We start from the raw sequence: 15126 nt of genomic DNA, 5'->3' as shown, positions 1-15126 counted from the left end.
CACCACTTATGGAAGAGGCTGTCCTCTCTCCACTGTACATTCCTGCCTCCTTTATCAAAGATAAGGTGACCATATGTGGGTGAGTTTATCTCTGGGCTTTCTATCCTGTTCCATTGATCTATCTTTCTGTTTTTGTGCCAGTACCATACTGTCTTGATTACTGTAGCTTTGTAGTATAGTCTGAAGTCAGGGAGCCTGATTCTGCCAGCTCCGTTTTTCGTTCTCAAGATTGCTTTGGCTATTCGGGGTCTTTTGTGTTTCCATACAAATTGTGAAATTTTTTGTTCTAGTTCTATGAAAAATGCCATTGGTAGTTTGATAGGGATTACATTGAATCTGTAGATTGCTTTGGGTAGTAGAGTCATTTTCACAATGTTGATTCTTCCAATCCAAGAACATGGTATATCTCTCCATCTATTTGTATCATCTTTAATTTCTTTCATCAGTGTCTTATAATTTTCTGCATACAGGTCTTTTGTCTCCTTAGGTAGGTTTATTCCTAGATATTTTATTCTTTTTGTTGCAGTGGTAAATGGGAGTGTTTTATTGATTTCACTTTCAGATTTTTCATCATTAGTGTATAGGAATGCCAGAGATTTCTGTGTATTAATTTTGTATCCTGCTACTTTACCAGATTCATTGATTAGCTCTAGTAGTTTTCTGGTAGCATCTTTAGGATTTTCTATGTATAGTATCATGTCATCTGCAAACAGTTACAGCTTCACTTCTTCTTTTCCGATTTGGATTCCTTTTATTTCCTTTTCTTCTCTGATTGCTGTGGCTAAAACTTCCAAAACTATGTTGAATAAGATTGGTGAGAGTGGGCAACCTTGTCTTGTTCCTGATCTTAGTGGAAATGCTTTCAGTTTTTCACCATTGAGGACGATGTTGGCTGTGGGTTTGTCATATGTGGCCTTTATTAAGTTGAGGAAAGTTCCCTCTATGCCTACTTGCTGCAGGGTTTTTATCATAAATCGGTGTTGAATTTTGTTGAACGCTTTCTCTGCATCTATTGAGATGATCATATAGTTTTACTCCTTCATTTTGTTAATATGGTTTATCACATTGATTGATTTGCGTATATTGAAGAATCCTTGCATTCCTGGAGTAAACCCCACTTGATCATGGTGTATTATCCTTTTAATGTGCTGTTGGATTCTGTTTGCTAGTATTTTGTTGAGGATTTTTGCATCTATGTTCATCAGTGGTATTGGCCTGTAGTTTTCTTTCTTTGTTACATCCTTGTCTGGTTTTGGTATCAAGGTGATGGTGGCCTCGTAGAATGAGTTTGGGAGTGTTCCTCCCTCTGCTATATTTTGGAAGAGTTTGAGAAGGATAGGTGTTAGCTCTTCTCTAAATGTTTGATAGAATTCGCCTGTGAAGCCATCTGGTCCTGGGCTTTGTTTGTTGGAAGATTTTTAATCACAGTTTCAATTTCAGTGCTTGTGATTGGTCTGTTCATATTTTCTATTTCTTCCTGATTCAGTCTTGGCAGGTTGTGCATTACTAGGTATTTGTCCATTTCTTCCAGGTTGTCCCTTTTATTGGCATAAAGTTGCTTGTAGTAATCTTTCATGGTCTTTTTTATTTCTGCAGTGTCAGTTGTTACTTCTCCTTTTTCATTTCTAATTCTATTGATTTGAGTCTTCTCCATCTTTTTCTTGATGAGTCTGGCTAATGGTTTATCAATTTTGTTTATCTTCTCAAAGAACCAGCTTTTAGTTTTATTGATCTTTGCTATCGTTTCCTTCATTTCTTTTTCATTTATTTCTGATCTGATTTTAATGATTTCTTTCATTCTGCTAACTTTGGAGTTTTTTTGTTCTTCTTTCTCTAATTGCTTTAGGTGCAAGGTTAGGTTGTTTATTTGAGATGTTTCCTGTTTCTTAAGGTAGGATTGTATTGCTATAATCTTCCCTCTTAGAACTGCTTTTGCTGCATCCCATAGATTTTGGGTCGTCGTGTCTCCATTGTCATTTGTTTCTAGGTAATTTTTTATTTCCTCTTTGATTTCTTCAGTGATCACTTCGTTATTAAGTAGTGTATTGTTTAGCCTCCATGTGTTTGTATTTTTTACAGATCTTTTCCTGTAATTGATATCTAGTCTCATAGCATTGTGGTGGGAAAAGATACTTGAAACACTTTCAATTTTCTTAAATTTACCAAGACTTGACTTGTGACCCAAGATATGATCTATCCTGGAGATTGTTCCATGAGCACTTGAGAAAAATATGTATTCTATTGTTTTTGGATGGAATGTCCTATAAATATTAATTAAGTCCATCTTGTTTAATGTATCATTTAAAGCTTGTGTTTCCTTATTTATTTTCATTTTGGATGATCTGTCCATTGGTGAAAGTGGGGTGTTAAAATCCCCTACTATGAATGTGTTACTGTCGATTTCCCCTTTTATGGCTGTTAGTATTTGCCTTATGTATTGAGGTGCTCCTATGTTGGGTGCATAAATATTTACAATTGTTATATCTTCTTCTTGGATCAATCCCTTGATCATTATGTAGTGTCCTTCTTTGTTTCTTCTAATAGTCTTTATTTTAAAGTCTATTTTGTGTGATATGAGAATTGCTACTCCAGCTTTCTTTTGGTTTCCATTTGCATGAAATATCTTTTTCCATCCCCTTACTTTCAGTCTGTATGTGTCTCTAGGTCTGAAGTGGGTCTCTTGTAGACAGCAAATATATGGGTCTTGTTTTTGTATCCATTCAGCCAACCTGTGTCTTTTGGTGGGAGCATTTAGTCCATTTACATTTAAGGTAATTATCGATATGTATGTTCCTATTCCCATTTTCTTAATTGTTTTGGGTTCGTTATTGAAGGTCTTTTCCTTCTCTCATGTTTCTTGCCCAGAGAAGTTCCTTTAGCAGTTGTTGTAAAGCTGGTTTGGTGGTGCTGAACTCTCTCAGCTTTTCCTTGTCTGTAAAGGTTTTAATTTCTCCATCAAATCTGAATGAGATCCTTGCTGGGTAGAGTAATCTTGGTTGTAGGTTTCTCTCCTTCATCACTTTAAATATGTCCTGCCAGTCCCTTCTGGCTTGCAGAGTTTCTGCTGAAAGATCAGCTGTTAACCTTATGGGGATTCCCTTGTGTGTTATTTGTTGTTTTTCCCTGGCTGCTTTTAATATGTTTTCTTTGTATTTAATTTTTGACAGTTTGATAAATATGTGTCTTGGCGTATTTCTCCTTGGATTTATCCTGTATGGGACTCTCTGTGCTTCCCGGACTTGATTAACTATTTCCTTTCCCATATTAGGGAAGTTTTCAACTATAATCTCTTCAAATATTTTCTCAGTCCCTTTCTTTTTCTCTTCTTCTTCTGGAACCCCTATAATTCGAATGTTGGTGTGTTTAATGTTATCCCAGAGGTCTCTGAGACTGTCCTCAGTTCTTTTCATTCTTTTTTCTTTATTCTGCTCTGCAGTAGTTATTTCCACTGTTTTATCTTCCAGGTCACTTATCCGTTCTTCTGCCTCAGTTATTCTGCTATTGATCCCATCTAGAGTATTTTTCATTTCATTTAATGTGTTGTTCATTGTTGTTTGTTTCATCTTTAGTTCTTCTAGGTCCCTGTTAAATGTTTCTTGCATTTTGTCCATTCTATTTCCAAGATTGGGGATCATCTTTACTATCAGTATTCTGAATTCTTTTTCTGGTAGACTGCCTATTTCCTCTTCATTTGTTAGGTCTGGTGGGTTTTTATCTTGCTCCTTCATCTTCTGTGTGTTTTTCTGTCTTCTCATTTTGCTTATCTTACTGTGTTTGGCGTCTCTGTTTTGCAGGCTGCAGGTTCGTAGTTCCCATTGTTTTTGGTGTCTGTCCCCAGTGGCTAAGGTTGGTTCAGTGGGTTATGTCAGCTTCCTGGTGGAGGGGACTAGTGCCTGTGTTCTGGTGGATGAGGCTGGATCTTGTCTTTCTGGTGGGCAGGTCCATGTCTGGTGGTGTGTTTTGGGGTGTCTGTGGACTTATGATTTTAGGCAGCCTCTCTGCTAATGGGTGGGGTTGTGTTCCTGTCTTGCTAGTTGTTTGGCATAGGATGTACAGCACTGTAGCTTGCTGGTGATTGAGTGAAGCTGGGTGCTGGTGTTGAGATGGAGATCTCTGGTAGATTTTTGCCGTTTGATAGTATGTGGAGCTGGGAGGTCTCTTGTGGACCAGTGTCCTGAAGTTGGCTCTCCCACCTCAGAGGCACAGCACTGACTCCTGGCTGCAGCACCAAGAACCTTTCATCCACACGACTCAGAATAAAAGGGAGAAAAAGTAGAAAGAAAGAATTAGTAGAAGTAGAAAGAAAGAAAGGAGGGAGGGAGGGAGGAAGGAAGGAAGGAGGGAAGGAAGGAAAAAAGGAAAGAAGATAAAGCAACATAAAGTAAGATAAAATATAATAAAGTTATTAAAATAAAAAATAATTATTAAGAGAAAAAAATTAAAAAAAAAAAAGACGGATGGATAGAACCCTAGGACAAATGGTGGAAGCAAAGCTATACAGACAAAATCTCACACAGAAGCATACACATACACACTCACAAAAAGAGGAAAAGGGGAAAAAATCATAAATCTTGCTCTCAAAGTCCACCTCCTCAATTTGGGATGATTTGTTGTCTATTCATGTATTCCACAGATGCAGAGTACATCAAGTTGATTGTGGAGCTTTAATCCGCTGCTTCTGAGGCTTCTGGGAGAGATTTCCCTTTCTCTTCGTTTGCACATTTCCCGGGGCTCAGCTTTGGATTTGACCCCGCCTCTGTGTGTAGGTCGCTGGAGGGCGTCTGTTCTTCGCTGAGGCAGGACGGGGTTAAACGAGCAGCTGATTCGGGGGCTCTGGCTCACTCAGGCTGCGGGGAGTGAGGGGTGTGGATGTGGGGCCAGCCTCTGGCGGCAGAGGCCGCCGTGACGTTGCACCAACCTGGGGTGCGCCGTGCGTTCTCCCGGGGGAGTTGTCCCTGGATCACGGGACCCTGGCAGTGGCAGGCTGCACAGGCTCCCCGGAAGGGGGGTGTGGATAGTAACCTGTGCTTGCACACAGGCTTCTTGGTGGCGGTAGCAGCGGCCTTAGCGTCTCATGCCCGTCTCTGGGGTCCGTGCTTTTAGCTGCTGTTCGTGCCAGTCTCTGGAGCTCCTTTAAACAGCGCTCTTGATCCCCTCTCCTCGTGTACCAGGAAACAAAGAGGGAAGAAAAAGTCTCTTGCCTCTTCGGCAGGTCCAGACTTTTCCCCGGACTCCCTCCCGGCTAGCCGTGGTGCACTAACCCCCTGCAGGCTGTGTTGACGCTGCAAACCCCAGCCCTCTCCCGGCGCTCCAACCAAATCCTGAGCCTCAACTCCCAGCCCCGCCCGCCCCGGCGGGTGAGCAGACAAGCCTCTAGGGCTGGTGAGTGCTGGTCGGCCCCGATCCTCTGTGTGGGAATCTCTCCGCTTTGCCCCCCGCACCCCTGTTGCTGTGCTCTCCTCCGCGGCTCCGAAGCTTTCCCCCTGCGCCACCCGTAGTCTCCGCCCGTGAAGGGGCTTCCTAGTGTGTGGAAACCTTTCCTCCTTCACAGCTCCCTCCCACTGGTGCAGGTCCAGTCCCTATCCTTTTTTCTCTGTTTATTCTTTTTTCTTTTGCCTTACCCAGGTACTTGGGGGGGGGGTTTCTTGCCTTTTGGGAGGTCTGAGGTCTGCCAGTGTTCAGTAGGTGTTCTGTAGGAGTTGTTCCACGTGTAGATGTATTTCTGGTGTATTTGGCTTCTGAATAACTAGGCTTTAAAATGCTTAGGATCTGGACTCAACCTCAGCCAGTTTCTGATTAAAACTGAAGTGGCTCCTTTTTTTCTTGATCAGTCTTACTTTGGATATAATTTGTTCTTCTTTTTCCAGCTTCTTAAGAGACAAAGAGCATTAATTTTTAACCTTTTCTACTAGAAAACATTTAAAGCTATAAATTTTCTTCTAAGCACTGCTCTTTCTAAGCACCGTCTAAGCATCTTCTTAATGCTTATATTATGTACTTTTCAGTGTAGAGAGTATAATATAATCTGTATTATATTGTATTTTTGTTTTCCATCAGTTGAAAATAATTTCCAGTTTCCCTTATGGTATTGTTCTTTGACCCATGGGTTATTTAGAAGGATATGTTTAATTTCCACACATTTCTAGGTATCTTATTTTTATAGATATCTAATTTCATTTTGGTCAGAGAACATACTGTGTAAAATTGCAACATTGAGAGTTACTGACACTTATTTTATAGCCCAAGATATGCTTTCCCTTGTTGAATGTTTCATGTATACTTGAAAAGAATATTCGGTATAATATTCTATAAATGTCACTTCTATGCTAATTGTGTCAAGATGGTTGATAGTGGTGAATCATGGCCCTTAAAGGATGTCCACGACCTAATCCCTGGAACCTGTGAGTATGTTACTTAATATGCTAAAAGAAGCTTATAGATGGGAAGATTATCCTGGTGGGCTCAATAAAATCACAAGGGTCCTTATAAAAAGGAGTCAAGAAGGTTAAAGACAAGATGGAAATGGGACAATGAAAGCAGAGGCTGGATGATTGCACTGAAGATGGAGGCAAGGGGTACAAGCCAAGGAATGCTGGCAGCTTCTAGAAGCTGGAAAAAAGGAAACAGATTTTTCCCCTGAAGCCTCCAGAAGGGATGCAGCCAGCTAACAACTTGATCTTAATGAAACTGATTTCAAACTTCTGGCCTTCAGAAGTGTGACGGAATAAATTTCTGTTGTTTTAAACCACCCAGTTTGTGGTAATTTGTTATCGCAGCCTCAGAAAACTAATATAGAATGTGGTACCAGGAAGTATGGCATGCTGTTGTAACCGATACCTAAAAATGTGGAAGTGGATTTGGAATGGTAGAGGCTGGAAGAATATTAAGGCGCATGATTTTTCAAAAGCCTGGATTGCCTTGATCAGACTCTTAGTATTATAGAAATATAGATGATAAAGTCTGCAAGTGAGGGCTCAGGAGGAAATGAGGAACATTGTAGAGAAACCCTGTATAGTCTAAGAGAATACCTAAATCTTCATAAACTGTTGGCAGTAATACGGATATTTAAAAGCACTGTTGGTGAGGACTCAAAAGAGGAACATGTTATTGGAAATTGGGGAGGGGATGGGGTTCTTGTTACATAGTGGCAGGAAGCTTAGCTGAAATGTTACCTACAGTGATATGGAAAGCAGAATTTGTAAATGATAAACTTGAGTGTTTATTAGGCTGATGAGATTTTTGAGCAAAATGTTGAAGGTTTGGCTTGGTTTCTTGCTTCTTACAGTAAAATGTGAGAGAGAAAAGATAAATTGAAGGAGAAACTTTAGCAAAAAGGAACCAGGATTTGATTGGGGAAATTCTTAGCCTATCCAAAACTCATCAACTAGAAGAGCAACTTGGAAAATTGATTTATTTCTGGTCTTCACTCTTATTAGAAGTATAACAAAAGTAAAAGTTTCCTTGTTGAAGTCTAATGTTTATTCCTAAAGTTTAGTATAATAGGAATAAAATGTTGTCTAAGTACTTAGGTATTTGTTTCTCCTTCTTTCCGTTCAAGCTAGGAAGTTGATTTGTGCTGTCATTATTTTTATTTCTTTTGAAGTATTTTTTAAAATTCATTTTGGCAGAGTAACTGCAATCATGGTCATCAGCCATTGATATACATATAATTTAATATATGTTTTACTGTGTGTATGCAAGAATATTTTGAGAACACTTTCCAAGTGGAATTTTAACCTATCATCAATTTTGTTGGAAGAGCACAATTGGTAACCCTCCCCTCAACTGCTTTTTCCTCACCCAACTAACAGGTTGCAAATTCAGAGACTATGAATTTGGATAAGAATCCAGAGTCAGTTAATAGTCCACAGGAAAGAAAAACTTCTGTGAACTCTGAACCTTCTAACCCTTCAGAAAAAGCAAGTGAAAAGATTAATTTGTCATGGGAACATAATGAGGCTGTTTCTGAAAGGTAGGCATTTCTATAAAAATGCATAAACTTATCTAAATATGTTTGTAAACACATATACTCAAGCATAAAATACCTTAAAGCTTCATATTTATATGAATGCTATTTTTGTCCATTATGAAGAAATTGGTTCTCAAAAGCTTTTATTGTTGTTTTAACTGTACTAAATAAACTTTTGAATTGGTTAGGTGATCAGGTTTTTCATTGTGATGCTTTCCATCTTTGGTATGGCAACTGGAGTGATCAACTGGATCACTCCAGTAGTTTCCACTTCTACACATGGAAGAATCAAGGCCCTATGAAACAGTGGTTTTAAAGAATTACACAGAGGAGTAAGACTAGGAGAAAAGTGTCTAAAATTAGTTCCCTGAATGTGGAAAGTAGTATCATGATAACTTCAAACTATAGTGAATAGGTTAACTTATTTGTCTGATTGATCACAAAGCAGCTGAGACACCTAATCTCCAATCTAGTCTAATAGAAGATTTGGGGCTGATAGGGAAGAAATAGTTTAGTTTAACAAAGACCCTTGATTGGTGATCCTGGCCTGGATTGATGTTCAAGGATAGGGGGATGGGGACATTTTAATGAATTCTCTTGACTGGTGATTCTCAACAGTTTTGGAGCTTTATAATATTATTTATTGTTAACATTTCACTCCCTAAAATGTCCTATGGTTTTGCTTTTATATGTTAAATTATATGTCAGCTTTTAAAAAGAGGAAAATTTATAACTAAAAATAAGTGAATTAAATGATGGCCATTGTTTGGAGAACACCACTCTTTCCCCCAAATAACTATGCATACTCAAGGATGCTATAAAATGAAAGAGAAGCATTACAGATCGACACCATTTACAGGAGATTCTTGGTATTTGGGAATTCACATGCAGTTCTGGCTCTTCAGAAGAAACCCTAATATTCCATGATATTGAGGCCTGCATTTTAGTTTTGAGCCAGGAAGCTGCTGTGAAGAAGGCACTTATTTAGTTGACAAAGGAAAGAGTCACATTTCAGTGAGTGTTTGTTGTTACCACTTACTTGATGCCTGTGCTGAAACTCATAAGGTGACAAAAAAGAAAAATGCTGTTGATGGAAGTGAAAGCGCTGTTAAAGTAACATTTTATAGACTGATATGTTAACTTTATCAGTGGCTTATACCCATGATATGAACAATTCACCTCATGCTCTATAATGAAGGAAGAATGTGCAATTTATGAAACTGTTTCAGCCCATGGTGAGTGTGAGAATAGGTGTAACAATTGTGTAACTTGACCCTGATGGGTAGGTTCAGTGGTGAATTTTATAAAACATTTAAGAAAGAAACAATACCATTTTTAAACAAACTATCCCAAAGAATAAAAAAAGAGGGAATATTTTTCATTTTATGAGACTAGATGCTAAAATTTGGTATAACTCTGATACTCTGATAATAAAATCAATTTAAAAATTTTACAGAAATGGAAAATCACAGTTTACTTTTACCCACAAAATAGATGCAGATATCCTAAACAGAAACTAGTAAACCAAATTCAACAGTCTATAAAAGTTGAGTTTGTTCCAGGAATGCTGCAACATTGGTTTAACAATAGCAAGTCAACTTACATAATGTGCCAGGAGAAGAGTCATCATCAGCTCAAAATAGATGTAGAATTTTATAAAATACATGTTTATGATTAAAAAAAAATTCTTGGCAAACTTGGGATAGGAGGTACCTTCCTTAATTTGATAAAGAGTATCTATAAAAACCCTAAAATCTGATAGTGAAATATTGGAAATATTCCCTTTGAGATAAAAATAGAAGGATGCCTGCTGTTACCACTTTAAGGTTATACTGGATATCTTAGCTAATGCAAAAATCAGAAAAACAAAAGAAAGAAAAATGTAAAAGATTCAAAAAGAAGAAACAATAAATATTATTACTATTCCTAGATGATTGGGGGTATATATGTAGGAAATCCAAAGGAATTTATAGATAAATTATTAGGATTAATAAGAGTTTAGCAAGATTGCTAAACTCAAACATATAAGAAATCAATTGTATTCCTATAAGATATAAAAAATTCGGAAATGAAAATTTTTTAAACATATTATAGTATTAAATGTATCAAGTACCTAGAAATACAATTAACGAGGCATGTAATAACTGAAGAAAATTTCGAAACTTTGAGATATTGAAGAAGAATTCATTGGAGAAACGTACTATGTTTATGGTTTGGACAATACAGTATTAAAAATGCTTTTACTTTTGTTCAAATTAGTTTATAGAGGACAGTTTCAGTCAGTTTCCCAGTGTGTAATTTTATGGAACTTGACAAGCTGATTTCATTCGAAAATGTATATATAAATGCAATGGGTTAAGAGGCCAAGATACCCTTTAAGTAGAGAAACAGAATGGAAGGAGTTTGCCATCAGATGTCAGGACATTATGAAACTGCAGTAATTAGGATAATGTGATATTGGCAAGTGCTAGACAACAGAGCTGTGTAACAGAGAGTCTGGAAACCTATACCTATAATGTATTATGTGATTTGTGTTGGAGATTGTATGGCAGATCAATTGGGAAATGATTGACTTTAGTAAATTCATATTGCTGTTCATATTGTGAGAAATATAAAAGAAATTGGATCCCTGAGTCCAATCCCTGTACATCAATCTCAAGTGAATTAAGGAACTAAATATCTAAAGGAAAATTATGAAGCTTTTAGAAGGTAACATAAAATGTCTTCATGAACTTCGGATAAGGAAAGATATCTTCAGACACAAATACCCTTACCATAAAAGAAAAAAAAGATCAATTTTACCACATTAAAATTAGAAACTTCTTTTCTCAAAAGGCACTATAAAGATAGTGAGAAGACAGGCCATCAAGTGGGAGAAGATACTTGCAGCACATATAACCTATAGAGGACTAGTACCCAGAATATATATAAAGAACTTCAACAAATCAATGAGTAAAAGCCAGATAATGCAAAAGAAAAATGGGCAAAAGACTTGTACATCTACTTCACAAAAGAGGAATTCCAAATGGCAAATAAACATATGAAAAGGTGCTCATCTTCACTAGTAATCAGGGAAATGCAAATTAAAACCACAATGAGATACCATTTCATATCAGGTAAGGAAAAGTAAAACATTTTAAAATCTGACAATACCAGGTATTGGTGAGGTTTTGAAATAAAAGGAATTGGTTTTAGTTAATATTTTGTTGGGTGAGTAAATTGGTATAGTATTTTAGAAAAAATTTGGCATTATCTAGAAATAGTGAAGATCTGAATATCCTTTGACCTAGCGGTCCTATCCCTTGGTATATACCCTAGCTAGAGACATGTTCACATGTGCAATAGGACATATCTAGAGGAATGTTTATTAGCAGCATTTTCCATAATAGCCAAAAACCAGGAGGAAAAAAAGTCCATCTACAGCTGAAAAGAAAAATAATTGCTGTAAGTCCATACGGTAGAATTTTGTACATTAATGAAAGTGAAGGAACTACAGTCACATGTAACAGTATGTTACTCCCACAAAAAACATTACTGAAAGGCAGACACAAGGAATAGTATGATTCCATTCAAATGAAGTTCAGAAATAGCCAGCAAAAAGTACATTATTTATGAATTCAAAGCTAGATGGTAAATCTAAAGAGTAAAACAAGGGGATTAGTACCACAAATGCTATTTATGGAGGAGATTTATGATTCAGGATGGAGGCACGTGGGTTTCTGAAGTGCTGATAATTTAAAATGTATTTATCTGGGGCTTCCCTGGTGGCACAGTGGTTGAGGGTCTGCCTGCCGATGCAGGGGACACGGGTTCGTGACCCAGTCTGGGAAGATCCCGGGAAGATCCCACATGCCGCGGAGCGGCTGGGCCCGTGAGCCATGGCCGCTGGGCCTGTGCGTCCGGAGCCTGTGCTCCGCAGTGGGAGAGGCCACAGCAGTGAGAGGCCCCCGTACCGCAAAAAAAAAAAAAAAGGTTAAAATGTATTTATCTGAGTAGTGGCTACATGGATGCTAGCTTTATAATTATTTATTAAGCTGAATATGTATTTTTAATCCAATTTGAAAATAATTATTAATTGGAAATTTTAGATTATGTTTAATGTAATCTTACTGATATATGTGGGGTCATAACTATAATCTTAATACTTGTTTTCTATTTGTTACATTATTTTATGGTCCTTTTCCCTTATCTGTGTCTGTTTCTTTCTCTACTTATTTTAGCCTTCTTTTGGATTTCTTTTTCCCATTCCCCATTACCTCATTAATTATACATCTTTCATTGTACCTTTTGAAGTTATCCTAAAGATCATGATATGTATTCTTGAGTCTAACATTAGAGTCTAATATGAATTGCTACTTTTACCATTTTATAGGCAATGCTTGACCTTAGAACACTTTTAACTCCATTTAGTGCTCCCTCCCATTGTTTGTTTCATGCATTTAAGTTTTACATTATTTTAAATCTCATAAGACAATATCATTACTTTGTACAGTCATTCACTTAGAGTTACCCAAATACAGTTGTTGACTCTTGAACAACAAGGGTTTGAACTACTCGAGTCCACTCGTATACATGGATTTTTTTTCAATAAATATAGTACCTATAAACAAATAATTTCTTTTTCACATTTTCATTTCATTTTTGATGTCTAATGTTTGTAATACATATAACATCTATGGTATTTATATCATTAGGACAATATTGATATAGGTACTGACAGACAATTCATCTTGTAAACAGACAGCATAAACTTATAGTATCAATAAATAGAGGACACTACTGCAACTGTATTTTCCTTATGATTTCTTAATTTTTTTCCTACCTTTATTGTAAGAACACAGTATATAATATATATAACATACAAAGTATGTGTTAATCGACTGTTTATGTTAACAGTAAGCCTTCTAGTCAACAGTAGGCTATTACTAGTTTGGGGGTGAGTCGAAAGTTATACTTGGATTTTCTGATGCCTTCATTGTGCAAGGGTCAAGTGTATTTACCCTTTCTGTTGCTCTTTATTTCTTCCTGTATTTCCATCTGGGATAATTTTTCATCTGCCTGAATAATTCCATTTATCATTTATTTTAAAAATTCTGCTCAGGATAAACTTTGTTTTTATTTGTCTGGAAATAACTTCATTTTATCTTTATTTATTTTTTTTCTTTATTTTTTTTTTTGCGCTGTACGCGGGCCTCTCACTGTTGTGGCCTTTCCCATTGCGGAGTACAGGCTCCGGACGCACAGGCTCAGCAGCCATGGCTCACGGGCCCAGCCGCTCCGCAGCATGTGGGATCTTCCCGGACCGGGACACGAACCCGGGTCCCCTGCATCGGCAGGCGGACTCTCAACCACTGTGCCACCAGGGAAGCCCTTGTCTTTATTTTTAAAGGATATTTCAACATAGGTATTGAATTATAGGTTGGCAGTTATTTTTAGCACTTTCAAGATGTCATTACATTGTTTTCTGACTTCTATAATTTCTGTTGAAAAGTTAGATATCCATCTTCTTGTTCCTTCTTTGAGGATGGTGTCTATTTGTCTAGCTGCTTTCAAGATAGTCTATATATTTTTGGTTTTCATCAGTATATTCTATGATGCTGGCGGTGGGGGGGGATTAATTTATCCTAATTGGGGCTCATAGTTTTTCTTGAATCTGTGACTTCATATCTTTCATTATCTTTGGAAAATTCTTGGATATTATCTTTTTAGATATTGCTTCTGCACCATTCTGTCTCTTCTTCCCTTCTGGTATTCCAATTATACTCTTCTGTGTACACTCCATCTATTTTGTTCTCCATGCTTTTGTCTGGATATTTGCTACAATTTTCTAGTTCATTCTCTCTTTAGCTGTATCCAAGTGGCTGTTAAACTCAGGTATTTAGTTCTTAGTTTCAGTTTTTTTAATTTTCCAGTCTCCTCTTTTCATTGGATCTATTTTCTCTCCATTATTATAACTCTAGAGAAATCCAGGAGGCTTTATAATTGTTTCTTCTGATACCCCAAGTGTTGAAGGAATTAGTGCCACTACTAACTTTCTATGTCTATAGTCATGGTTCGATTTAGAAGTTTAAGCATTTTCTTTTTAGAATGTGAAGAAAATGGGAAAGGCAGTAACAGCTGAGCTGAAGAAGCTCATAGAAGAGAAGGCCTGTGGACCAGAACACATATTTGATGAAGGAACTTGCTTAAATAGAAAGAAAAGGCTTTCATATGCAAGCTTTTCCAAAGAGGAAAAGTAAGCATCAAGGTCTAAGGCACCCAAGAACAGACCACTTCACCAGTGTTGATGGAATGAAACATTAATATTGTCTGAAAAATAAGTCTTGCATTGAATTTCATGTGAAGAAATGTTTACAGAGATACAAAGGAGAAAAAAGTAGTTACCAGCCATAGTATTATAAGAAATTTTCCACTGTTTTTCATGTGCTCCTTCCTACTCATTATTAACACTTATTTAATCTCACGTTTATGACATATCCCTCTTTAACAGATCAGGAAACCAAGTTTCCTGTCCCCCAAACACTGAGCTAGTAAATGGCAGAGCCAGGATTTAGACCTAGACAGTTTTGTCTCCAGATCCCATTATTGAACTATGTACTACATTATAACATTACCTGGAGAATTTTAATTACTGATTTTAGACACAGAAGTTTTTCTCCAAGGTAGAATACAAGGAGAAAAATAGGTGCATCTAGAAGACCATGAAAATCATCAGTGTCCTCAGTTTTCCTCCCAGATACGGTTCATTAAAAAAAGAGCCATCATTGGAAGCAGTCAGTGGAACAGTTTCATGAAAGTTACGTATCATTAAATGCTCGTGGAATTCCAATCTTTAGTGTGTAGATGTATAAATGAATTTCTCAGGATAAGCATTAGCAGCTTTACATACATACATACACAGACACATAATTTTTAAAATAAAGTTAATTGACCTATAATACCTACTGAAAACTGCACAAACAGTAAATGTATAGTTTGGTGAATTTTGAAAAAGTAAACACATTTTGTAATTATCACCCAGATCAAAAAACAACACCAATGGCATCTGTTCTGCCTCATGCCAGTCACAAGTCCCACCCCTACCACACTGACTTCAGTAAACATCATCCTAACCTCTAACACCATAAGTTGTTTTCGTTTACTTTTCCCCTTTATAT

General features: G+C 37.1%; 1 protein-coding gene across 3 annotated transcripts in view; it reads left to right on the top strand.

Moving 5' to 3' along the window:
• ATF7IP2 (activating transcription factor 7 interacting protein 2) overlaps positions 1-15126 on the top strand; it is a 75712-nt gene that overhangs the window by 21792 nt on the left and 38794 nt on the right. For all 3 annotated transcript variants that reach the window (XM_067706652.1, XM_067706653.1, XM_067706654.1), the window contains exon 6: positions 7812-7972. In XM_067706652.1, the coding sequence (XP_067562753.1) occupies positions 7812-7972 (161 nt within the window). The remainder of the gene's footprint in view (positions 1-7811; positions 7973-15126) is intronic.

Source organism: Pseudorca crassidens, chromosome 15, assembly GCF_039906515.1.
Source record: "Pseudorca crassidens isolate mPseCra1 chromosome 15, mPseCra1.hap1, whole genome shotgun sequence".
Lineage (NCBI taxonomy): Eukaryota > Metazoa > Chordata > Mammalia > Artiodactyla > Delphinidae > Pseudorca > Pseudorca crassidens.
Note: the sequence above shows the minus strand (reverse complement) of the source record. Positions and strands in the feature narration are given on the sequence as shown.